The sequence below is a fragment of the Marmota monax genome, unplaced genomic scaffold, assembly GCF_021218885.2.
Source record: "Marmota monax isolate L192 unplaced genomic scaffold, Marmota_monax_Labrador192_F-V1.1 WCK01_AAM20220418_F8-fsc00042, whole genome shotgun sequence".
Classification (NCBI taxonomy): Eukaryota; Metazoa; Chordata; class Mammalia; order Rodentia; family Sciuridae; genus Marmota; species Marmota monax.
This window is the reverse complement of record NW_026693008.1, coordinates 8,194,815-8,222,786: the sequence shown is the minus strand read 5'-3', so window position 1 is coordinate 8,222,786 and position 27,972 is coordinate 8,194,815. Positions and strand designations below refer to the sequence as shown.

General features: G+C 43.2%; 1 protein-coding gene across 4 annotated transcripts in view; it reads left to right on the top strand.

Moving 5' to 3' along the window:
- The window catches only part of Btd (biotinidase), a 28,945-nt gene extending 7,724 nt beyond the window's left edge, over positions 1–21,221 (top strand). For 3 of the 4 annotated variants that reach the window (XM_046452714.2, XM_046452712.2, XM_046452715.2), the window contains exons 2-5: positions 1,467–1,632; positions 13,025–13,289; positions 17,377–17,526; positions 19,724–21,221. In XM_046452714.2, the coding sequence (XP_046308670.1) occupies positions 13,041–13,289; positions 17,377–17,526; positions 19,724–20,893 (1,569 nt within the window). In that variant the 5' untranslated portion in view covers positions 1,467–1,632; positions 13,025–13,040 and the 3' untranslated portion in view covers positions 20,894–21,221. Of the gene's footprint in view, positions 1–109; positions 194–1,466; positions 1,633–13,024; positions 13,290–17,376; positions 17,527–19,723 lie in introns of all 4 variants that reach the window. The other variant, XM_046452713.2, reaches the window with a different exon arrangement.
- Positions 21,222–27,972: the final 6,751 nt, after the last annotated feature.

Here is a 27,972-nt window from a genome sequence, read left to right as displayed (position 1 = left end):
AGGTTAGGAAGAATTCCTGTAGAACCTATCTGGGCCTCTTTTTTTAAATATTTATTTTTTAGTTATAGGTGGACATAATATTTTTATTTTATTTTTATGTGGTGCTGAGGATCGGACCTAGTGCCTCACGCATGCTAGGCAAGGAATATCTGGGCCTCTTTTGAGGCTGGAAAATGAGAGGGAGTGGTTTTTGGTAAGTATTTCTTCTGTGTTTCTTGGCTGGGTTTGGTTTTCTCTTTTATCTGAAGTTTTTGGAAAATTTATTTTACCAAATGGGAAATGAATATATATGTATGAACATACTGAATATATTCAGTAGTAAAATGAATACATATTAAGAATGTAATATTCATTTTATTTAAATTTTCAAAATAAACAGAATTGAAAAAGTAGATTGTTCATTATTTTAATTTCTTTTGTATTTTAGATAATTCTTTTTTAATATTTATTTTTTAGTAGTGTTGGACACAATACCTTTATTTATTTACTTTTATGTGGTGCTGAGGATTGAACCCAGGGCCTCATACATACTAGGTGAGAGCTCTACCGCTGAGCCACAACCCTAGCCCCCGATAATTACTTAATTTTTACATTTCTTTTCCCCCTTAATTAGGTTAATTCGTAATTTTTTCAAAAAACAAACTCTTAGGCTTATTTGTTCTACCATGTTTAAAATTTTCTAACTTAAATTTTCACTTCTGTTTTCTCCTTCCTTCTCTCTTCAGTCCTATATTAACTTTTCCCCTTATTCTTGCCACCTTTTGTTGGTTTTGTAATTTCAACATCATTAGAGTTTGTAATATTTGCATTGTGTTCTATAAACATACTCCTCATATTTATTTTATTGAAGGCTCTTGCTATAATTTTTCTGTTCCTTTCTTGCTTGGCAGAAGTTTTTTATCAATGTCTTTTTTAAGAAAAGTTAATGAGAAAATTTGATGAGTTCTTTTTTTTCTGATACCAGGTATTGAACCCAGAGCTTTGTGCCTGTGGGGGCTCTATGAACCAAGGGGTGCTTCACCGCTGAGCCACATCCCCAGTCCTTTTTATTTTATTGTATTTTTTTATTTTGAAATAGAGTGTCACTAAGATGCTGAGGCTAGCCTTGAATTTGCCATCCTTCTGCCTCAGCCTCCCAAATTGCTGAGACTACAGATGTGCACCACCACACCTGGCCTGTTTTTTCCTATTATTTTAGTTGCCTCAACTTTTAGAAAGTTGTTCCATCAAGTGTGATGCCCAATTCTAATTCATGATATATTGAACCCCTGATTTTGAGTTTACTTTTATATATGTCCTAAGGTATTTAAATGTATTTCTAAATTGTTATTTAGTCATCTCAATATTACTTATTCAACATTTCCCCCCGTTATTTTGAGCATGGTGGCATAAAAAGACAGGGCTTTTGAACAGAATAGATGTGGGTGAAATTCTGACTCTGGATATCATTCCCCTTCTGGTTTTAGGATAACCTCTTCCCAAAAAGAAGCTGGACTATACTCCTGTGCTTTGTCTCTGGTGCTGAGGATGGTAGCACAGCATCCTGGAAGAGACTGAAACTTCCATACCAGCCCTGTGTTCCCACCACCCTCAAGTCAGTCCCAAGTCTGAGGACCTGGACCCTTGTGCCAGGTACGTAGAGAGCCTGTCAGATGTCTGCCTTGCTGTGAGTCTGGGTGGCATAGGGCAGTGGGACCTGTGTTATAACCAGAAGGCAGCTATGGCTGAGCGGGGACCTTTGCTGGAGGAGTGGCAATTACCAATTTAACCAAACAGAAAAGAACAAAAATGCTCAGTGCCTCCAGGAAGAGAAGCAAGACGGAGGTGCTAACCATCTCCCTGCACATCTGCCATGCTGTGAGGGAAGAAGTCTGCCAACTTTGTGAATAGGTCTGGACAGGTCACTGTCATTCTTGATTGTGTTCTGCTCTGTAACCAAACACCGTTGACCACTTGCAGTATGCTGTGTGTCCTCACATCTTCCCACCATGCCTGTGTCAAGAGCATCCTCTGTAGGTGCTAGGAAACTGACACCATCAGGACCCAGTGGCCTGCCTTTTGCTGTTTCTGGCTAGGTCAAGATCAAATACCTACTGAGTTTGTGATCCTCAATTGGCCCACAATGGCAGTAGCAAACTTGTAGAGTCAGCCTGGGCTGGGGTTCTTTCTGTCTATACAAAGTGAAATAGACTCTAAGGCTGTATACAAATACTACATTTTACGTAAAACAATTCAGCATTTGTGGAAGACTATTTTTTAGGTACTGGAGATTGAACTCAGGGTTACTTTACCTCTAAGCTATATCCACAGTCCTTTTCATCTTTTATTTTGAAACAAGGCCTCACTAAGTTGCCAAAGCTATAGATGTGGGTGAAATCCTCCTCCCTCAGCCTCCTGAGTTGCCAGGATTACAGTCATTGCCCAGCCTCAGGAAGACTCTTGGTGTATTGGGGTAGAATCCAGGGCCTCACATGTGCTAGGCAAGTGTTCTACCACTGAATTACAAGCCTAGCCCACAAAGAAGTTTTATTTGATTTAAATTGTGAAGATAATTTCCCATTTGAGGAAAAGAAATATGACATTTAGGTTAACTTGTCCTTTAATTGCTCATTTAGTTTAAGATAGATTATTCTTGTTAATGGAGCAGAAATTGGCCTTAATCAAAGGCAGAGTGGAAAGTTATTTCTGTCCATCAGTCTCCTTTTTGAAGATAACAGCTGTAATTTATTTTTAAAGTGAAAACACAATTTACCAGTTCAACCCAGAGGCTCTATAATTTACTTACTCTTCCTTGTACACCCGGCCTTGGTTACCACTCATGAGTGTTCACACTTGACCTTTCCAGCTGCTATGTCAAAAGTCTCACTAGTGGCTCTGAACAAAGCTGTCCAAGCTAAAACTGATCCAGGGACAAGACACAGACAAGCTCATGGCCAGCATTCTCAGATAGGAAAACCAGAAGATAAGAGGCATTTATGAGGCTTTCTGGGAAATAAAAGATCTCTTATTTCTATACACTGAGATTATGTAAATTAGGTGGAGATGGACATTATTTCTACTTCTTACATAAAGGAATTAGAGGAGGAAATCACAAAATTGTAAGAATAGTTCTTAAAGTATTTGGAACTTTACAGTGTTTTCTTGGCATCGTGCCAGCTATACATAGGCACTTAGACTGTGCAGATCCTGATGCCTCAGCAGGTCCCTCGGGCTTTGTTCCTCCAGATGTGACATTTCCTTTGCTGCTTTTCCTCACCTCCCTTTCCAATCATGGGACTGTTTTCTCCCTGGTGAGTAAAGAGTGACAAGATCTTTCATTATAAAGATAAATAGAGCCACATATAATTTTTATTTTATTGTAGAAGCATGGCTAGCAAGGAAACACAGCTAATTATGAGATGAATCATTTAACAAGCTGGGAAAAGAAATCCCTTGTGTAGTGATTGACAAGCCACCAGATTTCCACAAAATAGATTTCTATGTAATTTCAACTTTGACTTATTTTCTCCTAGATCTAAAGAACCTCCCTAGTCAGGATTGGTGTATGAACTGAGTAGCAGAGCTGTAGGCCTTGCAAAGATCAGTTGCTCACCTAAAGATGCCTCTCCAGCATCTCCCCCCACCCCATCAATCACTTCCATCCACTGGACTCTTCCTATTGGCACATTGTAGGGATCTTGGGTTTTGCTCTGTATGAAATGGAGAGTCACTGGAAGATTTTTCAGGAGGTGTAGTGATTGACTCAGGTTTTCCTAGTTCTCACTGGCTCCTCTGATGACACTAGACTAGAGGAGGACAAGGGCCAGGAGGTATTAGGAGAATGGTGGGTGGCCGTTATTTCTCTCTCTGTGATTCCATTTGGCATTACTGACCTCCTTGTTTCCTTGGCCCCAGCCATACTGCTCTCCTTGTGGTCTCAGGCCCTCTGCCTAGAATGCTTCTCCAGATACCTGCATGCCTTTTTCTTCCCTTCTTCAGCTGTTTGCTCACGTATCCCCATCTCACTGAAGCCTTCCCAACCTTACTATTGAAAATTATACCCCCTCCTACCCACTAGCCCTCACATACCTTCTTCACTGCCTTGATTCCTCCTTTGCACTGATCAACATCTGGCCTGTAGGTATTTATCTCATTGATTATGCCTGGCCTCCTGGTCTGTGCAGACTGAGCTTCATGAGGGATCTTGTCCGCTGTCATATTATTACTAGGTGCACAAGATCCCACCCATGTAGGAGCAGACTAGGCCATAATGTTCTCTACTCCAGAAATATTCAGAGTCGGATTGGTAGGAAAATAGGTTTTATTCAAATCCAGCTTTGAAGGAAGATGGAAGAAACTTCATTGTTTCAACAGTTCCATCTCTGAAAAGCTCTGGGACAAGGAAAGGTTTTAAGGGGAAAAGGGGTAGATTAGGACAAAGATAGGATTCCCACAGCTTCCACCTCCTTCTTAGTTCTAAAAGCAGTATCACAGGTATTTCACTGGTTCTTGGAACCTCCTTATACCCAAAGGAGCCACTCTACTTGGGCCACTATCTTTACCTTCCTAATTTCAGGAGGTTGGGAAGGGGAGGCTTCCAAATTCAGTTTGTTTCAACACCTAAATCTGAACCTGGCTCAAGTGGGTGTTCGTGGATGTCTGAAGCAAGCCTTGGCCCGGCTGTTTCCTGGCAGTGGGGTTCAGGGCACATCACAAGCCAAAAGAACAGAGCATACTTGCAGAGAATAAGCACATTGTCACTCAACTTTGCATCTATATAGGTCTCCCTACAGCTCAGTCTCCTATATCAGAGGCCTTTCAATGAAACAGATTATGTTCTGCCTTGCCAGGCCAGGCACACATACCCACAGTCAGTATTTTCTCTAGGGTCCATGTCCCAACCAGCTCTAAAGATGAGTCACTTGGATTAAAAAAAGAAAAGAAAAGAAAAATCGCTGATTCTGTCATAGGAAAACAGGGAGCTGAAACTCTAAACCTTGGTTCTTGTGTTCTGACAAAAGAAAACTTAAAGTCAGACACCAAAAAATATGCAAGACAGTTTTATTGTAAGTAAAGTGAGGTAAAAGTAAAAGCAAGGCAAGGGTCAAGCAGAGAGAGTGGGCCGCCTCCAAGCAAGAGGAATGACAAAGGAGCCAACACTGTATCTAAACTATTACTGTTTGATGCTTCTCAGTTGTCCAACTCCTCCTTCACATCAGGCGGTAGAGGTTTTGACCTTAGTTGGTCCTCTGCGGAACTGTCATGGTGGCCATCCTATTTAGGGGGGCTTCGTCTACAAGTCAATCCCATGTTAATGTGGGCTCTGGGGTCAGTAGCTGGTCAGAAGTTATCTTAGTGCCCCTGTGCTACTAAAGAAATCCTCCTTCCTACACAAATGGAGACACCTATGGCCATAATTCCTAGCGTCACATCAACCTCAATGGACCCTGTCAAGAGTTAGTCCCATTAATCCTTTTAACATATTTTCCAATTAGCTCCTTTACTTCTGTTTATTTTCTATAAATTAACTACCACCCAATGCTTTCTCGGAAATTAGTTTAAAGGAGACCCTAAAATAATTAAAAGAACGCTTGTGACCTTACCATGCATTTCTCTGCTCATTGCTGTCTACTACCTAACAACTTCATAACACCTTATTCCCAGGGAGCCTTGTACCCTAATTTGCCTGTGCATACTGTCCTGAGCTAGCACCTGCCATTTTAAAACTAAACACCCGCTTCTGCTGCCTGATTAGCCCTTCAAAGTCTTTGCCCCAACCTGGTTTGGTTTTTCCCAATACCCTGTGTGTGATTCTGCTGCCAAGTACCATGTGATAACAGTCTGGGGGTTGTCCCAGTTCCTTCAGTCCTGCTGATAGGTAATTGATGTAAATGGAGGGAACGTGAGGTTAAGGGGATAATTCTATAAAGTTACCCTGAAAAGATTTTTGTGACTTATGCAGACCAGATTCAGGAACTCAGGGAGATGATGATAGTTAGAAACAAGCCCCCTAACCATAAAATCTATAAGAACAAGTTCAAATTGTAACTGGTCAGCGTGGGCCAAAGTGACCCATGGTTGCCTTGGATTTTTAGCATGTCTCCCCTCCATGGGGTAAGACCCTGTACAGTGGGACTTGGAAATCTGATACAATCCTGCTGTCAGTCAAAAGTCAAGAATTTGGCCTGGCACCCTCAATAAAACTGGAAGGCAGGAGGCACGCACCATCCCTCTCCTCTCTGGGAGGACCCATTCTCTACCATGAGTGTGTCTCCTTTTTCCCTTGTAAACTCACGCCTGCTATGTCTGAAATCTTTCTGGTGTTATCGCAAGAACAAAACCACAGTAGCTACCCCAGTTCTGTAGTGGGCTCTTGCTCTGTAACACTGCCATTTTAAAACTAAACACCCCCTTCTGCTGCCAAGTACAGAGGGCACACCAGCCTTACAGCCTTAGCTAAAATATCTCCTGGTTCACCAGTTGTGAGACAGACTGAAACTAAGGGAAACTTCCTGATAAGTTGTTTTCTGCATCCTGTCATTCCTCATACCAAGAGTAAAGGCTAACGGGCTGCCCATGCCACCTGCCTGGCCCAAAGGACAGCAAGGAAACTGAGTGTGAGGATGACCCCTGCCCCGCCTGACTCCACGGACAGTTCTCTGTCCCACAGGCTAACTGCATCTGCATATGTATATTTCCTGCCTGTTGTCCCACTTCGCAGCCTTCTCTGCAAATCTGATGCAGCCTCTTCCTTTATAAAAGATTTCCTGGCCTTCAGTTTTCCTGAAAATAGAAATTTGAAACATAAAGTAGTTTCTTCTATCTTCCTTCAAAGCTGGCTTTGAATAAAACCTGTCTTTAAAAAATTATCAGTACATAGTGGGATTCATTACATATTCCTATGCACACAACATGATCTGAGCAGTTTCGTTCCCCAGTACCCTCCTCTTTCCCTCCTCTCCTCCCTTCCCTGGTCTCCTTCTTCTACTCCACTGGTCTCCCTTCCATTTTCATGAGATTCCCTCCTTTTTTTTCTCTGGAGCTTCCACATATGAGAGAAAACATACCTATTTTCCTGCAAGTTCAGCTCTGAGTATTTATGAAGTACAAGTGGTTATAGTTCTGCCCAGTGACATTTAGGGTAAGCAAAGGGTTGCGCCTGTTTTTATTGTAATTATTCATTTTCTCCTGCCTCATTAAACTTGCCAACATTCAAGCACGAATACCTGCTTAAATCTGCAGAGCCTCTTCTAATTGACCTACCTTTGTTCCTGCACAGATGATTGCCACTTACAGCTTTCCTACCTGGCTCCTTCTATAAATAATATAGATCTTATGTTCTCAAAATAGAAAGGAATATGATATCTTGTTCATTCCAGTTTACTTATTTTATTGGATTGCAAGTTTCTTAGATTTAAATGCTCTGTTTGGACTGGGGTTGTGGCGCAGTGGTAGAGCACTTGCCTAATATGTGCGAGGTGCTGGGTTCAATCTTCAGCACCACATATAAATAAATAAATAAGATAAAGATTAAATAAATAAATGTTCTATGTTCATGAATCTTTGGTACAGAGCTCTCTGTTGAGAACAGAAGGTCCTATACGTGCCACTATTAGCCCCAGGAACTCCTAATGAGACTGGCTCATTGACCTCTACCCCAGTCTCAATTTCCACACATCTTAAATCATTGACTTATACTTTGGAAATATTATCAACATAACTTTGAAGAGGTACTTTTGGGGTCAGAAAACATGGACCAGTCACAATTCAGAGTCCCTAGGGACACCTAGCCACAGTGACTGGGTGGCAGGTGACCACAAGAGACAGTCATGGAGAGGGGAGGATCAGTTGCAGACCCACTGAGAAGCAGCGGGGAGCTCTGACTGCGAAGAGCACAGTGGTCGGTGGCACTGACCTCGGTGGTGAGGAGTGAGACCCATGGTGCATGGTTTACTGAGGGGATTGGTCTGAAGGCACCAAAACTAAGGCTAACAGGTTACTTACTTCCCTCATCTGCCTTGCTCCAGTGCAGAACTCAAAAGTTTGTTTATTTCCCCCACTCCAGTGCTTTAAGGGAAAAGTCATGGGCTTGGACATTTACCATGACCCCAGGTACCACAGACTGGAGAGCCCCTGGAGCAAGCAGCACCTGTAGGCCACCTGTTGGGGCTAGCAGCATATGATAAAGAAAGCCTCTGGAGTGAATACAACTTTGCCACATATCTTTAGCCAGCCCAGTCTGCAGAAAACACAGGACAGGGCTCAACCTACATACAACACCAACCAGTTTTGTGGGAGCAAAGAGGAATCACAACAGACCCAGCTATGACTCTCCCTGTTCCCCATATATGGTAAATTCCAGTATTTCAGGACCTGCAAAGAAGATGGACTTGTTTTTCTTTCCTTGTTATTTTCCTTTTCTTACTTTTATTTAATTCTATTTACATTTTTTTTTTTTTTTGAGACAGGGTCTCACTAAGTTGCTTAGGTCCTCACTATATTGGTGAGGCTGGCCTCGAACTTATAATCCTCCTGCCTCAGCCACTCAAGTTGCTGGGATTACAGGCATGCACCACCATGCCCAGTTTCTTTTATTCTTTAATTGGACTTAAAAAAAAAATCTTTCACATTCTTCTCCTGCTCTTTCTTGTTTTCCTTTTTTAAAAAATTCTGCGTCTTTCTTTGTCCCCTTTACCTGCCCCCTATTTTAAAATTTTATTTTATCAGTACTACTTTTACCTTCATTAAATTTTAATTTTTTAGTTTATTCCATATTCTTTTGCCGCAGTCTGGCTGGGCACACAATCACGAGCCACCACACAGCTTGTAGATTCAAACAGCAACTCTTTATTCCCGAACTCACACCAGCCATCTACAATCACATTCTGGGGAAATCCACGTTCTCTTCCCAAATCCACGTTCTCTGCCCAAATCCACCTCCACTGGGCTTCTATCTCCAAAATATACTGTCTAAATCCCGTGAGAACTCAAGGGGAACTCAGGCAGCAGGATACGCCCTATTCCCAGCAGGAATAATCTTAAACCTTAAACCTGGAACCTAAACTGGGAACGCCCTAAACACCATTATCTTAAAACCAGGAACACCCTAATCTGCCTTGGTCCTTGAGCAAGGTCATCTACATTCAATGTCACTGCAACATGTCAGCAACATGGGGTACGCTGGCAAGGAAATTGTCATACCTACTTGGCTATCATTTTCTATTGTTATTGGTGATGTAGCTGTTGGTATTAAGTGGTTTTTACTGTATTCCTACATCTGTTCATCTTTGTGTTGTCATTGTGAGTGAAGTTTGTCTTCTCCTCTCTGGTACTGGAGATGGAGCCCCCAGAAGAAGGCTACTCACTAAGAAGACCCTCATATAAAAGTGGAGGAGATATTCATCTCAACAAATGTTCAAATCTCAACATAGAAACACAAGAAATGTGAGGGGAAAGCAACATGACTCTTCCAATGTTCATAACTCTTCACTAATTGAATCCAAAGATACTGAAATAGATGAAATGCTACACAAAGAAATCAAAAGAGTAATTTTTAAAATGATCAATGACTTCAAGGGGAATACAAATAAATAACTGAATGGACTAAGAAAAACAATACAGAATACAAAAGAGTTAATACCATAGAGATTCTGAAAAAAGAATCAAACAGAAATCACAGAAATGAAAAGCTTAATAAGTCCATTAAAAACCTCCATTGAAAGCCTCACCAATTGACTAGATCAAGCAGAAGAAAGAATACCAGAACTTGAAGACAAAGTTGATGAATTATCCTATTCAGGCAGTAATAAAGAAAAAGAAGAAGAAATTATGAACAGACTATTCAAAACTTATGGTCCACAATTAAGACACCAAACCTACAAATTGGTTTAGAGGTAGAAGCCAGCATGTAGGTTAAAGGAATAGAAAACCTATTTAGTGAAATCATAGCAGAAAATTTCCCAAACCTTGGAGAAGATATGAATATCCAGGTACAGGAGGCATTCAAAACCCTCAATAGAAATAACTAGAAAAGGACCTCTCCATGACAGTATTAACTGCCCCAGGTACAGAACAAAGAGTATTTAAAACTGTAATAGAAGTGCCAAGTCACCTATAAAGTCAAACAGATCAGAATAACAGCATATTTCTCAGCAGAAACTAAAGGCCAGGAGGATATGGCATTATGTATTCAAGTCCTGAAATAAAATAACAGCTAATCTAATTACTATATTCAGCAAAGTTATCTTTCAGAATTTAAGATGAAATAAAGGCCTTCCAAGATAAATATGAACTGAAGGAATTCATGACCACTAAAACCATCACCACGGAAGATAATTAAAGGAATCCTATACTCAAAAGAAGAAGCAAGACAAATACAATCGCAAGCACGCAGGAAAAAATAAGTCACTAGAAGAGTAGACAAGCAAATGAGAATTAAACATGATTATCTCAGTAAAAAATCATGCATTTTTGAAGCCACCAGAGCCCAATTTCCTGGCTTATGAGGTCCTAAGCAAACAGGCCACTTTCCTAGGGCAGTAAGAAGCCACTCAAGATTCACATCCAGACCTGAGTGACTCCCAAGCCTGTAGTCCTAAGTATTATCTGTCTGCCTCCCCAAAAAAGTAGTTGCCATTTATCGAACACTGGTCCTGTGTGCGGTAGTTTGTTTGTTTGTTTTATATTTTGGAACCAGGGATTGAACCCAGGGGCACTTAACCACTGAGCCACATCCCCAGCCCCTTTTTTTTTTTTTTCCTAATATTTTATTTAGAGACAGGGTCTCACTGAGTTGCTTAGGGCCTTGCTAAGTTGCTGAGGCTGGCTTTGAATTTGCAATTCTCCTGTCTCAGCCTCCAGAGCCACTAGGATTATAGGCATGCATCACTGCGCCTGGCAACTTTATTTATAATATTATAATCTAATCTAAAAAAGTCCTGTAGTGGATATTTCTGTACAGAAGTGAAATATATTTTGTATTTTTGTCACATGCTGTTGTATATGTATTTATGCCATGAACTAGTAGTTTTATTATCAAAAAAAAAATAGAACCTACCATATGACCAGCTATAGCAATAAAAGCATGCAATAGAGACCTGCAAACCCATGTTTATGTGGTACCATACACAATAGCCAGGTACAGAATCAGCCCAGATGCCCATCAAGAGACAGAGGGATAAAGAAAAGGCCATATATGTGTGTGTGTGTGTATACACACACACACACACATACAAGTACACACACATATGTACACACACGCACACACAATGGAGTATTGTCCAGCCATAAAGAAGGAGATCATCATGTTAAACAAAATAAACCAGACTCGGGGGATAGTAGAGGATAGGAAAGGTAGTAGAATACCACAGTTACTAATAGGGCATTATGTAAAAATGTGGATGTGTAACCGATGTGATTCTGCAATCTGTATTTGGGGTAAAAATGGGAGTTCATAACCCACTTGAATCTAATGTATGAAATATGATATGTCAAGAGTTTTTTAATGTTTTGAACAACCAATAAAAAAAATAAAACTATGAAAATAAATAAATAAATAAATAAATAGACCAGGCTCAGACAAGTATCATGTTTCCTCTCATATGTGGAATCTAGAAAAAAAAGACAAGAAAGTAGAAGAGGACCATTAAGGAAAGGGACCAGGAGGAGGGAAGTGGGTGGGGAAAAAGATAATAGGGAGTACATTATATATATATAAGTATGAACATTTCACAAACCCATTTTGTATAATTAATATGCATTAATATAATAGAAATTAGGGTTGGGATTGTGGCTCAGCAGTAGATCGCTCACCTAGCATATGCAAGGCCCTGGGTTCAATCCTCAACACCACATAAAAATAAGTAAATAAAATAAAAAGGTATTCTGTCCAACTACTAAAAAATAAATATTTAAAAAAAATTTTAAATAGAAATTAATGGAAAATGTGAAAGAAAAAAGAAGTAGCCATTCCTATTCTTGGAGACTCAAGGGAGGGATACACAGATATGTCATTCACTTCTAGTCTTTGATGGTGGAAACCACAAAGTGGAGTTTACATTCTAGAAAAGCCCACTTTATCTTCTAGAAAATTCTACATTATCACTGCAAATAGGATTTTATTTCCAAAAGAGTATTGCTTTTGAGCAAGAGATTTGGAGTCACAGAGATGAAGGTTGAGAAAGTGAAATGTGTGATGGCATTTCTCAAGTACGAGAAGGAAACAGTGCTGTGCTTTGATTAGGAGGCTGCTTTTGTAACAGAGAGTGTAAGTGGCATTTAAGTGGAAGTCTGCAGTTTCTTGGCCCCAAACAATGTGGTGATTTTTTAAAAAATAAATAACAGCAGAATGCATTACAATTCTTATTACACATATATAGCACAATTTTTCATATCTCTGGTTGTATATAAAGTATATTCACACCAATGCATGTCTTCATACATGTACTTTGGATAATGATGACCAATCACATTCCACCATCCTTGCTAACCACCCTGCCCCCTTTCTTCCCCTCCCACCCCTCTGCCCTATCTAGAGTTTGTCTATTCCTCCCATGAAAGTTTTCCATTGTATTCATTATTACTCTAAGGCAGGGAAAGTAGAGCTGTATTGTTAGGATCTCATGACAAACACAGCTAATGTAGATGTTGGACCTATAGTGCATTTGTGTGCACAGAGAGCAGGAGGAGTCTACGGCCATACCACCCTGAACGCGCCCTATCTCGTCTGATCACAGAGAGCAGGAGGAGTGTAAAATATATCATGAAATTATATCTGATAAACAGAATAATTACTGTTGCCTAAAATTTAAGTGACAGCCAGGAAAGTGAATAGTGATGCCTTACAGCCTTGCTGATACTGGGTAAGAAAATCATGGCGAACATCAAGTCTGTTGTGGAAATATTCTAAAAAGAGACGATTATTAACACAGTGAGCCATTTTAAACATAGCTTGCTTCGTGTTTGGAAAGAAACATGTTCAACAAATGTTGGAATCTTGGCGGATTCCTTACTCATCTGTTTTTTCCCTTGCCCCATTACATTCCAGATTTACGGCCTGTATCATGTCTGGAGCCAGCAGGAAGCCTGCTCTTTTCCTCTTCATCTGTTATGTCGCTGCCCTGGGAGTCCAGGCCGGGGAGTACTGCGTGGCTGACCATCAGGGGTCTCAATATTACATGGCGGCCGTGTATGAGCACCACTCGATCCTGAGTCCCAACCCTCTAGCTCTCACCACCCGCCAACAGGCCTTGGAGCTCATGAACCAGAACCTCGATATCTACGAACGGCAAGTGATGATTGCAGCCCAGAAGGCAAGAAACGCTCCTTGGTTATGACCTGGGCTCCTCTCATAGAACAGAACAAAGGGTGTTTTGACCCTTAAGCAGTGGTTGGGTGACCCTAGGCTTCCTACAACCTCTGTGAAAGTCAGTCCAGCAAGTAAGCCTGATTTGACTTAGGTGGCTAGAGTCTTGCTACTCGGGGAGTGGTCTGTGGTCCAGTAGCATCAGCAGCACTTGAGAACTTGTTAGAAATGCAGAATTTTAGGCCCCACCAAATCAGAATCTGCATTTTAGCAAGATCATCAGACGATGAGGCCCTTCAAGTTTGAGAAGCCCTGGGTTCAGTCACAGGTTCTCCATGTGGCCATGGGCAGGAATCACTGGGCCAATTATAAACACTAGAGGTTCCTGGATCCCTAGGAATCTATTGTCCAGATGGTCCAGATGGAGTGTGATCTGGGCACTGGAATTTTTTAAAACAATCTCCCCAGGGGATTCTAATGTGCAGAAAAAAATTGAAAACCACTGAGCATGATGAGCACCACAATTTGTGAGGCATTCACAGCTCACCTGAAAGAGTCACTGTCCAAAGAACTGCCATTTTTGCTGCCTACAGATTATCTGGGGCTCACTTCATCTCTTATGCCAGACTAAACAGTTTGAGACCTTCGCCCAGTCAGAGCTCACTCCAAGACAAAGGGCAGGTCAGTGTCAGCCTTTGTAAAGGCTTCCTGCTTGGCCTCATTCCCCTCCTGCCAGGAAGCCTGAGGATGGAGGAGAGGTGCCCCATAGGGCAGAGGGGAATGTCAGTGTCAGAAGTGAGCAATTCCCTTCTGGGAAACCCATAACCAGAGGAGATTGGGCTTTAACCCTGGACCAAGCCCTGCTGCTTCAGAAGGCCCTGCTCTGCCTCCAGGGAAGTTTAAGGTGAAGTAAATTCCATGGGTGTAAAAACTTCTCTGTTGTCATGGGTTTATAAAGGGCAGACCCGGTCCTGCTAAGAGGTCTTGCCCTGCAGGTCCCCTCTCTTTAAGCAGGTCAGGATGGCCTGGAAAGACATCTGTCGCTTCATTTAAAAATTCTAGCCTAGGGACTGGGGATGTGGCTCAAGCGGTAGCGCACTTGCCTGGCATGGGTGCGGCCCGGGTTCAATCCTCAGCACCACATACAAACAAAGATGTTGTGTCTGCCGAACAATAAAATGTAAATAAAATATTAAAACAAAAAAAAAGATTACAGATCAGGGCTGAGAATATAGCTTAGTCAGTAGAGTGCTTGTTTAAAAAAAAAAATTCTAGCCTAGAGTACATATACTTAGAATACACAGAGACATATATACGTGTACATATCTGAAACTGATGTTGGAAGGGAGCTTCTGATGGGTGACGCACTGCTCTGTGTCCCAGCTGACTCTAGTTTCTCCTTGAACACCTTCAGGGGCCCAGAACTCACTGTTCCTAGGTCCACTCGTCCAGTGGTGGGAACTTCTGGATAGGCCTTTCTTTCAGTGAGCAGTTCTGTCCTGGAGCTAAAGAGCAGAGCCCAAGTCCCGTACACAGTGCCATCTTCTTCACACTTGAGGCTGACTGCCCCGGCCCCCTGCATGTCATCCCAAGGCTGTTAATCTCCAGTCCCATCCCAGTTCCTTGGGGGCTTCCATCTCCAGCCCTGTGCTCACAGCTGTGTACTGCTCTCCAGGTGCTAGCTGATGGCGCAGGCTGCAGGCCACTCTCACCTCCCTCATTCCAGACCTTGTCCCCTGCAAACTTGGCAGTGACTTCTCTCTGTGGATTCACAGAGCTCTTGCTGTCAACTAAAACTCCTGTGCCCTTCTCTCACACAGACACATGTGCTGCCATTACCTGCCATTAGGAAGCTGATTGAGCACAAGAGCAAGCCTTTACACTAATGTCATTAAATGTCATCATTCCAGTCCAAAAGGTGATTTAGGGATCTTTACTGGACCTCCCACATATCAATTTCCTGCACATCATTCACACTTTTGGTACATAACCTCATTTGTGTCTCTGCTAAAGTCAGTGTAAAAAAAAAAAAAAAATCCCAGCTATGCCCACAGACGACCTGCTGCCCCCGATCCAGTCAAGGGCAGCAATCCTTGGGTGGAGGTGTTTGCTGCACTGCGGTGAGTCCAGACCTCAGTTTCACCCTCTCTTGCTTCTCTATCCTGTTCCCAAGACCATCCTGGGACATTCAGCAGATGCCACACTGAAACCCAGAGACTGTGACTAGGATTCCCCAGCTTTCCAGTTTTAATGGAAACCGGTGCCATGGTTTTGAGGAGCCTGCACAGGCTGCAAGATACCATTCCATTATTAGTGGTCCAGGAGCGGGGATGGAGCTGATCAGAGGATCCCTTTGGTGCTCACTGGTTGCTTAGCTGCCCTACATCGCTGCGTGTGTTAAAGCAGCTGCTTAGACAAACTGATGGGGAGCATGTGTCAGAGTTGTCCATCAGATTTGCTTTAAGGGCACAGGTTCCTAAACAAGCCAACTGAAGTGTTGCTCTCTTGTTGGAGGCACTGGGGTAGGGGTGGAGGGAGGAGTTTACAGCTAATTAGTGTGGTCAGGCACTTGGTTGGTGACCTTTGTTCCTTAGAGGGAATTCTTTTTTTTTTTTTTTTAGTATTTATTTTTTAGCTTTAGGTGGTGCTGAGGATTAAACCCAGTGCCTTGTGAATGCTAGGCGAGCACTCTACCACTGAGCCACAACCCAGCCCCTAGAGGGAATTCTTGATCTCAGCAAAGTCTATCAGAAAATGGCTGGTGGTGCTCATCGGGAGTGCTCACATCAGACCCAAAGTTCTGCCCAGCTCATGCTTGGTTCCCAGCCTCATTCCTGGCTGCTGTGTACTCAGGAAATGCAATTTAATGTTCATCTTAATCTAATATGTATACATAAATCCATAAGGAACTATCCAGTGCTCTCAGTTTTGATTTGAATAAAGGAAAATATTTGTCCATGTGTAAATTTTAAAAAGTTAAAAGCATAACTCTTATACAAATATGATTGAACAAAATTTTTATTTAAATGCATTAACTAATGAAGGAACCAGTAACATGGTAAAACTGATTCAAAGGAGAATTTGAAGAATGGAAATGTGTCTATCAGCAGCTCAGGGAATAGTGAAATGAATTTGCTAATAGATACATAGCTGACTTTAAAGGTCCTATAGGATAACACAGTTGAGGTGAGCTTTTAAGTACAAACAGTGACACATTCTCTAGATAATTAAATAATCCTTGAGTGAGCCTGTTGATCAATACCCCAATATAATTTGGAAATATACGGATTCTTTTTCTTACCTTACTCCAAGTTTGTGATGATTTTTTATTTACATAGTCACTACTCAGAATGGGTCAGCCTCACAGGGTGCTATGCATTGATATGACCTTTCTGGAAAGCTATTAGACAATGTGTGCTAAGAACTTAAAATTTAGCCAAGTGTGGTGATACATGTCTGTAATTCCACCACTCAGGAGGCTGAGGCAGAAGGATCACAAATTCAAAGCCAGCCTCAGCAACTTATTGAGACCCAAGGTAACTTAACAAGATGCTGTCTCAAAATAAAAGATGAAAAGGGTTGGGGATGTGGCTCAGTGGTTAAGCACCCCCCCACACACACCTGGAGTTCAATCCCTAGTTAAAAAAAAAAAAATCCCCAACTGATTTAGAACAGAATTAAGTTGAGAACTACTGGAGTAGAGAAACACCTCATCTGTTAATGGGTCCAAAGTTTGAGGCCCTTTGTAATCAGCTGCAGCTCCAATTTCACCACCGAGAACTCCACACCCCTTCTAGTAGCCTTCCTGGTAAATTCCTGCTCCTTCAGCAGCTTACTCGCCCTCCTTCCCTGACACACTCCAGGCACAAGTGATGCTTGTTCCTGGAGGACTTTGTCTTTGTGCCTTTAGGGTTGGACTAAGCAAGCCAGCATCCCCAACACTAGGATCCCTGATGAGAGTCCAGCCACCAGCTCTGTATCTCTGGCTCTGGTATAGTTAACACCCTGGTGGTTGCCCAGGGTGTGAGCTAGTGAATGAAGTGGTGCTTCTCGATGTCCGATACCAGACTACACTGTGCTGTTCTGACTTGCAGGGCGCGCAGATCATAGTGTTTCCAGAAGATGGCATCCACGGCTTCAACTTCACAAGAACGTCCATTTACCCATTTTTGGACTTCATGCCATCTCCCCAGCTGGTCAAATGGAACCCGTGCCTGGAGCCCCACCGTTTCAATGACACAGAGGTACTTGAGGGCCTTAGTCTTCCTGTTCAGCAGGCCAAGGGTGTTGTGGGGCAGGTCGCTCAGAAAACACACCAAGTCCCAATTTTGTCCAAATTGAAGAGTCTTTATTTAGCTGGCCAGCCAGCGACTGCTTCCCACAAGACCCATAACTGTCTCTGCAAGGAACAGCCCTGAGCCTGAGCATTTTAGGATACTTAAAGGCAAAAAACACATCTGGGTTGACATAGCTGCAAGCAAGCAGGTACAGAAGGTGAATTGGGCAGTTAGCGAGACAATGCCATGGGCACATTGTTTTTTCCCATGGGACTTTCCAGGTTGGCATAGCAGCAAGCAAGCAGAAGGGAAGTGAGTCAAAATGACCCTAGTTCAGTACAAGTTAGAGAATGGTTACTAAAGTCTAGACAATCAATCTCTGACAAGGTACATTGCCCAAGAAAAATGGAAACCAAAGAGAACAATTTTCCGTTGTATAAGAATTGCTATTTTGTGTGTTGCCAAGTATGCTATGTTAGGCAACTATTAATGGGTATAGAGGCAGGGCTTTCCCATGGGAGAAGTATTTCTTAAGTGATATAGAGTCTCTGGGTAAAATGGAGTCTGTTTGGTCATTGCCCATATAGCCTGGCCCATAACAGAGGGCATGCCAAGGTGAACCAAGTGAGTGCCTGAAAGCCACAGCATGCTGAGATATAAAGGAGACCCAAGGACCCCCAAAACCAAAACCAAACTCCATGTGCTATACATTCAGTTAAAGACTGTCTAGAGCTGGGTGTGGTGGCACTTGTCTGTAATCCTAGCAACTTGGGAGACTGAGGCTGGAGGACTGCAAGTTCTCGAAGCCAGCCCTGGCAACATAAGGAGTCGCTGTCTCTAAATAAATATAAAGGGCTGAGGGTGTGGCTTGGTGGTCAAGCGCCCTGGGTTAAATCCCTAGTGTAAAGCAGAAAGGGGCGGGCGAGATCAGGAACCATGGAACCAGAATGAGGCACCAAAAGAAGGTTTATTGGGGGGACACTCCCGGGCCAGGTTCACCAGTGTACCGAAGGGTGAGGGCCGGGGAAGCCGCAGGCGGGAAAGGCAAGAACAGTGCTAATAAGGGAACTGGAGGGGGAGGGCCCAGGCCATCTAAACTGCAGCTACGACAGCAGGTTGGCCGGCCGAGTTTAGGGGGATCTTGTTGGTGGCAGGTTGGTCAGGGCTGGTTGGGTTGACAGGGCAATTGCTTCTGCCTGCGAGAACCGTGTTGGTTGGGGTCCGTTGCCATGTCAGCTTCTGATTGGCCATTTCGGGTCAGCCAGGTGGAAAGTCCCGCCCCGCAGCCGCCAAGAAAGGGGAGGGGTCAGGGAAACCTGCCGACCTAACACCTAGTACTGCAAAGGAAAAAAGAAACTCTGCTATTGTAAAGCATTTGCTCTATGGATATTTAATTTATTAATTACACAAGAAATACATGAATATAAACTTAAACATGCCAAACAGAAGTTAAAGAAAGAAAAACAAAGTAAAAGTTCACCTTCACCACAGCCCATTCTCATCCCACTTCCTTTCCTAGAGAAGCATATCCATTTGCTGCTTATCCAACTATACCCTTTTCTATGCATTTTATATTTGTTGACATCCTTTTTTAACATGGTATGCTTATTATTTTCTTTAAACTCTTGATATCAAGAGCAACATTCAATGAATATCCTTGTACATATATTTTCAGAAACATGTTAAGTGCTTCTGTAAGGTGAAATTCTTGGAAATGGGATTTCTCAAAGGCTGTGCACATTTTACATTATTTTAAAGAGTACCAAACTTCTTCCTCAACAGATTTTTAATTTCACTTTCTATCCCCAATAATAATCATTAAGGCCTATTTCTTTACCCTTTGATTAATGCAAGATAGAATAACCTTTAGAATTTTTGACAATCTAATGAAGGTGAAAAATAATGTCTCATTGTTGTTTTAATTTGCATTTCCCTGTAACTCATGTGGTTCAGCTTCTTTTCAGATATTTCTTGGCCATTTGTTTTGTTCTTCCTGAATCATCTGTTCATCTCCTTTGCATGTTTTCAGTGGTGATTTTTTTTCTTATTATGAGAGCTCTCTGTATATTGTGAATACGAGGAATTTTTCTATTAAAAATATGAGACAAAAGGCAGGATATTTAAAATCCACGTATTTAAGCCCTTTTTCTCCCCCCTCCCCCAGGTCCTCCAGCGCCTGAGTTGCATGGCCACCAAGGGAGAGATGTTCTTAGTGGCCAACCTTGGGACAAAACAGCCATGTCATAGCAATGACCCAGGGTGCCCAAATGATGGGAGATACCAGTTTAACACAAATGTCATTTTCAGCAATAATGGAACCCTTGTTGACCGCTACCGAAAACACAACCTCTACTTCGAGGCAGCTTTTGATACCCCTCTTGAAGTGGATCACGTCACTTTCGATACCCCCTTTGCTGGCAGGTTTGGCATCTTCACCTGCTTTGACATACTGTTCTTCGACCCTGCCCTCAGACTGCTGAGAGACCCCGAGGTGAAGCACGTGGTGTACCCGAGCGCCTGGATGAACCAGCTCCCGCTCCTGGCGGCCATCGAGATTCAGAAAGCCTTTGCCATTGCCTTTGGTGTCAACGTCCTGGCGGCCAACATCCACCACCCATCTCTGGGGATGACAGGGAGTGGCATACACACCCCTCTGAAGTCCTTCTGGTACCATGACATGGAAAGCCCCAAAGGTCACCTTATCATTGCCCAGGTAGCCAAAAATCCACTGGGTCTTGCTGGTACGGAAAACGCAACAGGTAAAACAGACCCTTCCCACAGTAGGTTTTTAAAAATCGTGTCAGGTGAGCCATACTGTGAAAAGGATGCTCAGGAAGTCCACTGCGAAGCCGCCAAGTGGAACATGGATGCTCCTCCCACCTTTCATTCTGAGATGATGTATGACAACTTTACCCTGGTCCCCGTCTGGGGAAAGGAAGGCTATCTCCAAGTCTGCTCCAACAGCCTCTGCTGCCATTTGCTGTATGACAGGCCCACCCTGTCCCAAGAGCTCTATGCCCTGGGGGTCTTTGATGGCTTCCACACTGTGCACGGCACTTACTACATCCAAGTGTGCGCCCTGGTCAAGTGTGGGGGTCTTGACATCCACACCTGTGGGCAGGAGATCACAGAGGCCACGGGGATATTCGAGTTTTACCTGTGGGGCAACTTCAGCACTTCCTATATCTTTCCTCTCTTTCTGACCTCAGGGATGACCCTGGAATCCCCTGACCAGCTTGGCTGGGAGAATGACCACTATTTCCTGAGGAAGCGTGGACTGTCCTCTGGTCTGGTGACAGCAGCTCTTTATGGGCGGTTGTATGAGAAGAACTAGGACAAGTGTGTGATTTGTGAGTGGGCCCTGGCTGTCACATGGCAGCCCCGCCCTCCACAGGCCACAGAGCATGTACACAGGACCACCTCCCCCTGGGGGTGGCCGCCCACTTCTGGGGCACCAGATCCCACCTGGGAACTGTGGGAAGAGGTAGGAGAGGCAGGTTCCCTCTTCCTCCTACATGTCAGTGCTTGAGATGTTTTCTGGTATTTTCTATTAATATTTTTCTTTTCAAGCCACATCTTCCTCTAGCACATCTCTCAGTACACATCGGTTTTAAGATCTGAAACAAAAATAAATGTCAGTTGATATTTTACACACCCACAAAGCAGTGGTTCATTTTTTTTCCTTGTTAATCAGGTGACACCCCGATGTGTAAATATTTTACAAGCCTTGCCTGTTCTCTAAAGAAACAAACTCTCAAGAACTGCTGTGAGGACCTTTCCTGTTCTGGTCAGCTGAACTCCATCCAGATGAAGTGGATTAATCCTGTAATCCTGAAAATTGAGATTTAGGAAGTTATGTAATTTCACCAATGCCTTTTACCTACTAAGTAAAGCATGAGAATTTAGACTGGGTTGGCTTGACTCCATAGCCTCTGCCCTCATACCCTGGCTTATGGTTTCATTAGGAAACCAAAAGCCACCCTCTAACATCATGTACCCAAGCTTTGTACTTTTCATTTGAAACACTGGAACCTAAATGTGGACCATAACAGTACAGATTTTAATAACTTTGACAGCACTGATTTTAGTATTAGGATATGAGATCCTGAAATTGAATTAAAGTAGAATAAATGAACCACTAGGAGATTTAATCCTTTGAATAGTTTGAGCACTAAAAACAAAGACTTTGCCGAGTATATCATCAAGTTATCTGTATTATGTAAGAACCTGCCAATATACAACATCTTTGAGTATTTATGCCTGAGAAAAATAATTAATATGTACCAGGCATTGTCCTTGCTGCAATAATAAATAGGAAGGGTGTTGGACTTGCCCTCAAGTTGCTCAACATCTCTATCCTTAGTACAGGAATTCACTCTAATAGAGCCCTGCTTGTTCTAAGCACCTATACTATACCATGTATGGTACGGTGGTCCAAGTCACTGCTGTATGACTGGAAAGAATAGAATATTAAACCAATGAGGGAAATCACTGTCTGGGAGAAAGAAGCAGGTGCTGCTTGGATGACATCTGATCTGAACTTCATTCAGAAGATAATGAGGGAGGAAAAAAAGTCAATATGTGCAAAGGTAGAAAGGTATGAAAGTATGGGTCTTTTTTTTTTTTTGAAAGTATGGGTCTTGTTCAGGGAGAAATAAACATGCACCTATGTGTCTAGGTCATAAGGTGAATAAGGCCAAGAAAAGGCAGATTGGGGCTAGATTATGCATGACTTTCTATGTCTTGCTAAGAGTTTGGACTCTATTTTGAGTTTGTAGAATCACCCAAGTTTGTATTATCATTTTATATGGATATGCTCAGACATATACAAAAGCAGACAAGATGATGAACCTCCACGTACCTAACACCCACCTTCAACAATTATTGTGGTCAACCCTATCCATCACCCTTACTCTGCTCCATCAAACTTTGAAACAAATCCCTACACTATCTGATTTTATCCACAAATATTTTCCTATGTATCTCATTTAAAAATATATTTCATCAAAAGTCTGTATCCAAGGGCTGGGGTTGTGGCTCAGTGGTAGAGCGCTTGCCCAGCATGTGTGAGGTACTGGGTTTGATTCTCAGCACTGCATATAAATAAATAAAGGTCCATTGACAACTAAAACAAAAATTTTAAAAGTCTGTATGCAGTTGATGTTTGAATTTCCAGTGTCTTCACAAACTGTCCTACTTTTAAAATTGTAATAGTCCACACATTGAAATTGGCATTTCTCGGGGCTGGGGTTGTGGCTCAGCGATAGAGTGCTCGCCTAGCATGAGCGAGGCCCTAAGTTTGATCCTCAGCACCACATAAAAATAAAGGTATTGTGTCTATCTACAATAAAAAAAAATAAAATTAAAAAGAAGTTGGCATTTCTCTTAAATCTCTTAATTGGGGTTCTTCATATTATACTCTCTTTTTTCCTTCCCCTTTGTAATTTATTTGTTGAAGACAATGGTTGTTTGCCTTGTAGAGTTTTCCACAGCTTGAATTTTGCTAGCGCATCCTACCCACATCATTTAATATGTTCTCCCTTTATTTATTTATTTATTTATTTTTGGTACCAGGGATTGCACTCAGGGGCACTCAACTCCTGAGCCACATCCCCAGCCCTATTTTTTATTTTATTTAGAGACAGGGTCTCACTGAGTTGCTTGGTGCCTGGCTGTTGCTGAGGCTGGCTTTGAACTCGCAGTCCTCCTAACTCAGCCCGGTGTGCCTGGCTGTATTCCCCTTTTAAGTGTATTTCTTGTATTGAATCTAGAGGCTTGATGGATTCAGCTTCACTTTTTTATAAGAAAAACTATTTCATGGGTGATTCCTGGTGTGTTTTTTCAGGAGGCTCACAATGCTCTGTATAGTGTAGTTTAAAACTTCCTAAAACCAAGCACCTTGGGCAAGTTATGTTACGTTTGAGGACTTAAATGTCTTTGTCTAAAAAAAAAAATGGATATAGCAGTGCCTACTATGTTCACAGACTGTATTGAGAACAAGATATTGCAAATAAAAAAGGTGAGCACAGTGCCAATCACAGTGTGACCCAGCGCTGTCTACAACACAGTCCCTGCCCACGTAAGCAGGCAGCCAGAAAGTCCTCTCCCATCTGGAGTAGAGAGTCTAATCATGTTCAGAAAGAGCAGAGACACATCTTCAACAATCCTTGGGCAATAAGTAAGCCTAATCCCCACAGCCCTGTGGGACACAATGGTAGAAAAATAGGGTACCAAAGCGGAGACTTAGGCTGTCCAGTTAGCCTCTGTAGCCGCAGAGCCTAAAGCACAGCCTGATACTACACACTAAGTGACTGAGAGACTAGCAAGGAGGCCTTAGGCCCCTATTACCATCTAGAGGTGCTGGGTTCGTTGCCTCGTTCAGCAAATTGAAGAACAGGATACAGAAATAGCAAGCAAGAGTGGGTTGACTGCAAAAGTGAAAGAGATACAAAGATAGACTTCTTGGAACAGAAGGGACCCCAGAGCTGGAAATCTGGTGGGGAAGTTTTGGCCTGTTCTTTTTATGGTCTTTTATGGTCTTTTATGGTCTCTGGAATTTCCTCCTTTCCTTAGCTCCTCCCCTCTCCACACTTTGCCCACCATTACTGATTGATGCCCCCTCTGTCCACGAGTTTTTAATTTTTCTATTGGATTCCCCTACTTAGGAGCATACATTTGGAAGTGTCTGGCTTGTGCCCTCGGAACACTTTTATCAAGCAGGAAGTTGACCTCATCAGAAGACCCTCTCCGTGCTCCTTTGTTCTCCCCCCCCCACCCCCCCGCACCTGCCCTGGATGCCTAAGCCCTTCCAGCTCTCCCTCATTCTGAAATTCCAAAGCAAGACACTTGTCCCAAGGCCAGCTTCTCCAAGATCCTCAGGCTCTTCCATCCATAATGCACCTACCACATTAACACAAGCTCCCAAGTCAGACTGCCATCTGGACACCCTTCTGTTACTTAATCACCAGGAAATCCTTTCCAGACTCTCCCAGCACCAATGAGATCTGGCTCCAGCTACACAGAAACTGTTCTGGACAAGACGCATGCGCAATGCAGTGTATTTCCACCCCTGCAGGATACCAGAAATGGGAAGGTGTTAATCGTGGACATGGCAAATGCCAGGCTAGTTCTTAAAGTAAGGTCAGGTCTGTAAGGACAAACGGCACCCACATGTCAAAGGCAAGAGATGGGAAGCAAACCACTGATCAGAAGGCTTTTCCTTATTCAGTATTTAGCAGCCCAGTCAATTGGTGGAACCCTGGCATGGCTCATTTTCAGGGCAGAAAATGGCAGTGGGTCGCAGCAAGGACCTGGGTTATATAGGCTTCATTTAGGGTGGGACAGGAGGGCAACTCCTGGCGTTCATTATATAGGGGTCCAGCTCAGTCATTAGGCTGGGACAGGGATGTGCATAGGGAATTTCCTGGGGCTTATTGTATTGGCATCAGGTGACCCATTAGGGTGGGGGATCAGGTGCCAAACAGGTAGAGTTCCTTTTGTGTTCCTTTTCTGGCTAAGGCCTGGGATTTAAAATGACAAAAGCTTAGGGAAAATGTCCTTGGACTTATTTTCCATATCTTTCAAGGTCAGCCTCACCTGAGAATAAATGAAGACTAGAACTGGCGGATTTCCTAAAATTCATCAGGATCATGATAAATTATGAAGCCTCACCTTACAAATGGTCTAAAACGAGTAGGGGAACAGAGTCCCCTAAAGTGTCGGGTCTCCATTTTTGTTTTTTTTTGTTTGTTTGTTTGTTTGTTTTTTTGTCAGAAATAACTGTCCCAGAGACACGAACTTGTAATGGTCACTGGAAATTCTGGTAATGTAATGGCACCCTTTCCTCCACAGAAAATTTTAATTAAGCATCTCCAGAAATCTTCACCACAATTGATCTTAGGACTATCACCCAAAGGATCTCTGCAAAAGAGTTCAGTGTAGAAAGCTTCCTATTTCCTGTTGCTCTCTCTTAAAATAATTTGGCCGCGGGCCTGAAAAAGTGCTGAACGCTCCTTTACTAGTTTTTCAAAAACATTTGTGGACTATCTAGTAATATTAACAATATATATAATAGTTTGTAAAATTTTTCAATCAGGAAATGCAAAGTGTGATAAGGAAGACTGAAAGGAAAGCAAGGAACCTGGAGATGGGCGAGTGAGAAATGAAAGACAGAGACCAGGCAGAGACACACAGGAGAGTTTATTTGTCAGAGCTGATAAATAAAGGCCATCTCTTCATAGACAGAGAGAGGCAAAACAGGCTTGGGGTTCAGGGCTTTTATGGGGCAGGCTCAGAGATCAGAGCCAGGTGGGTCCTAATGCAGGCAGTTAAGCCTGGGGTTGCTATGAGGGAGTGGTGAGCCTTTCTAAGAAAGGCCCTTGGGTGGGAAAGCAAAATTTTTCTTAAGATGGTGGCAGTCACTTAAGAAGGCCGTCCAGATGCTAAGCAAGGACCTTATATTCCCCTTTTCTTGTTTGTTATTGGGCCTCTCAGGAGACAGAGGTGTAGATCAATCTTCTGTAGATTTTTCCTGGTGGGAAAAAGTGGCTTCTGAGCACTTGTTAGGGGTGCAGGGCATCAATGAGGCAATTATGATGGTCGGGAGGTGCTGGGTGATGGTGACTCCAGATGGCCCAATTTTGTTGAGGGCTTGGAAGTCCTGTAACAGAAGCTGGTTCACGGTTTGGTTAGAGATCCTTTTAATCTGGTCTTGAATAAATCTAATGATGCAGGGGGCAAGCATTAGCAAAAGGCCTATGACAAGGAGAGAGGTCAGGAAAGGAAGGGCCCACTGGAGAAGGGGGTTACTTAGCTTCCATCCTTCAGTTCCAATGGCAGTTGGAAGCTTTGAGGCCTGAAGGAGATAGAAGATAAAGGGGGCATTAGTAATTGAAGTTCCTTTGGTGGTAAGGAAGCCGTGCTCCTTCCAAATAGCAGAGTGGGAGAGAAGTACGTGGAAAGAGTATTTAGAGTCAGTGTAGACATTGAGGGAGGCTCCCTTTGCCAAAATCAAGGCTCTGATGAGGGCAACCAGTTCAGCCTGCCGATTGGATGTATTATTGGGGAGGGGAGCGACTTCCACACCCAGGGTTAGAGACTGTAGCATACCCTGTCCAACAAACTCCCTCTTGAAGGAAGGAAGAGCCATCTGTAAACCATGTGTATGTTGCTTGGAGCAAGGGGCCTTCCTTGCTCCAGGCAACATACACATGGAATAGTGCCCTGTTCCCCTAATGGGAAGGCACATCCTCACAAAGTTGGGGGCTATGCTTTCTTTCTCCCCTCATATATGCTTCCATCCAGACTCACCTGCTGCTCCCCTGATCCTCACCCTTACCTGTATGTTGGAGGGATGTAGAAGAAGCTCCTCCAGAGTTTCAGTGCATGAATGGGTAAGAGGAGAAGAGACGGAAGAGTCCTGAGGAGCAGGGAGGAGAATAGCGGGGCTTAAAGGTGAGCCCGTGTGGATCTTCCACACGGGAAACTGGTGGAAAACTGGGATCTTCCACCAGGGAAACCTGTAGAGATAAAAGGTGGCAGGGGGATAAGGAATAAAAGACCTTGTAGGTGAGCAGTTCCTTTAGGTGATGGGGAGCCAGAATGCCCCAAAGGTGAAGGGCCCCAAAGGTGAGTTTCTTTGACTCATTAATGAGTAGAGAGGCTTTGACCAGAAGTCAAGACCCTTTGATAGAAAAGCCACAGGGGCAAAGGTTGGCCCCAGCATGTGTCGGAGAACCCCTAGAGCAAATCCCTGCTTTTCAGCCACTTAAAGATGAAATGGGCATGTGAGATCAGGGAGATGGACAGAGAAAGTTTTGAAGTTATCCTTCTGTGTTGTAGCCAAGGGGAAAGCTAAATTGACACTTTGTTTTTCTTTCTTTTTTTTCCGGTAGGCCTCTTATCAAGCCTGGTGAGTCTGTCCTTTGTATTTCAATGTTAGCTTCTGTGTGGCCCTGGCCAGGGAGATGGCTGCCTAGGGCTTCACAATGTAGGAGAGTTCTAGGTCCCTTGTTTGTCTAGAAGTAGGGTCTCTGGAGGAATCCAGAGCTTAAGTGGCGAATAGAACCTGGATGGGGGGGAGCAAGAGGAGCAAAGGGAAGGCTTAGAATGGAGAAAGGAGAAAGCCTGCACATAAGGGATTTCCTTCCATTTTCCTAGGCACTCACAAAAGTTATGAAGATTGGAAGGTTCAATTGACCCATGGGCCTTTAGATCAGGAGCCAAACGGAGTGGGGCTAAGTGGGCAGGGAGGCAGCCAAGAGGTGAGTCAGATGGGATTTGGGAGTTCCCCATGGCAAAGTTGGAGTCTGGGACTGAGAGAAAGGAGTCACCTGCTACTTCCCTAGTCCTGGGCTTTGCCCATACAGCGTCTTGGTTGCCTGGCCAGGGCTTTCATGAGCTCTGCTGAGGAGC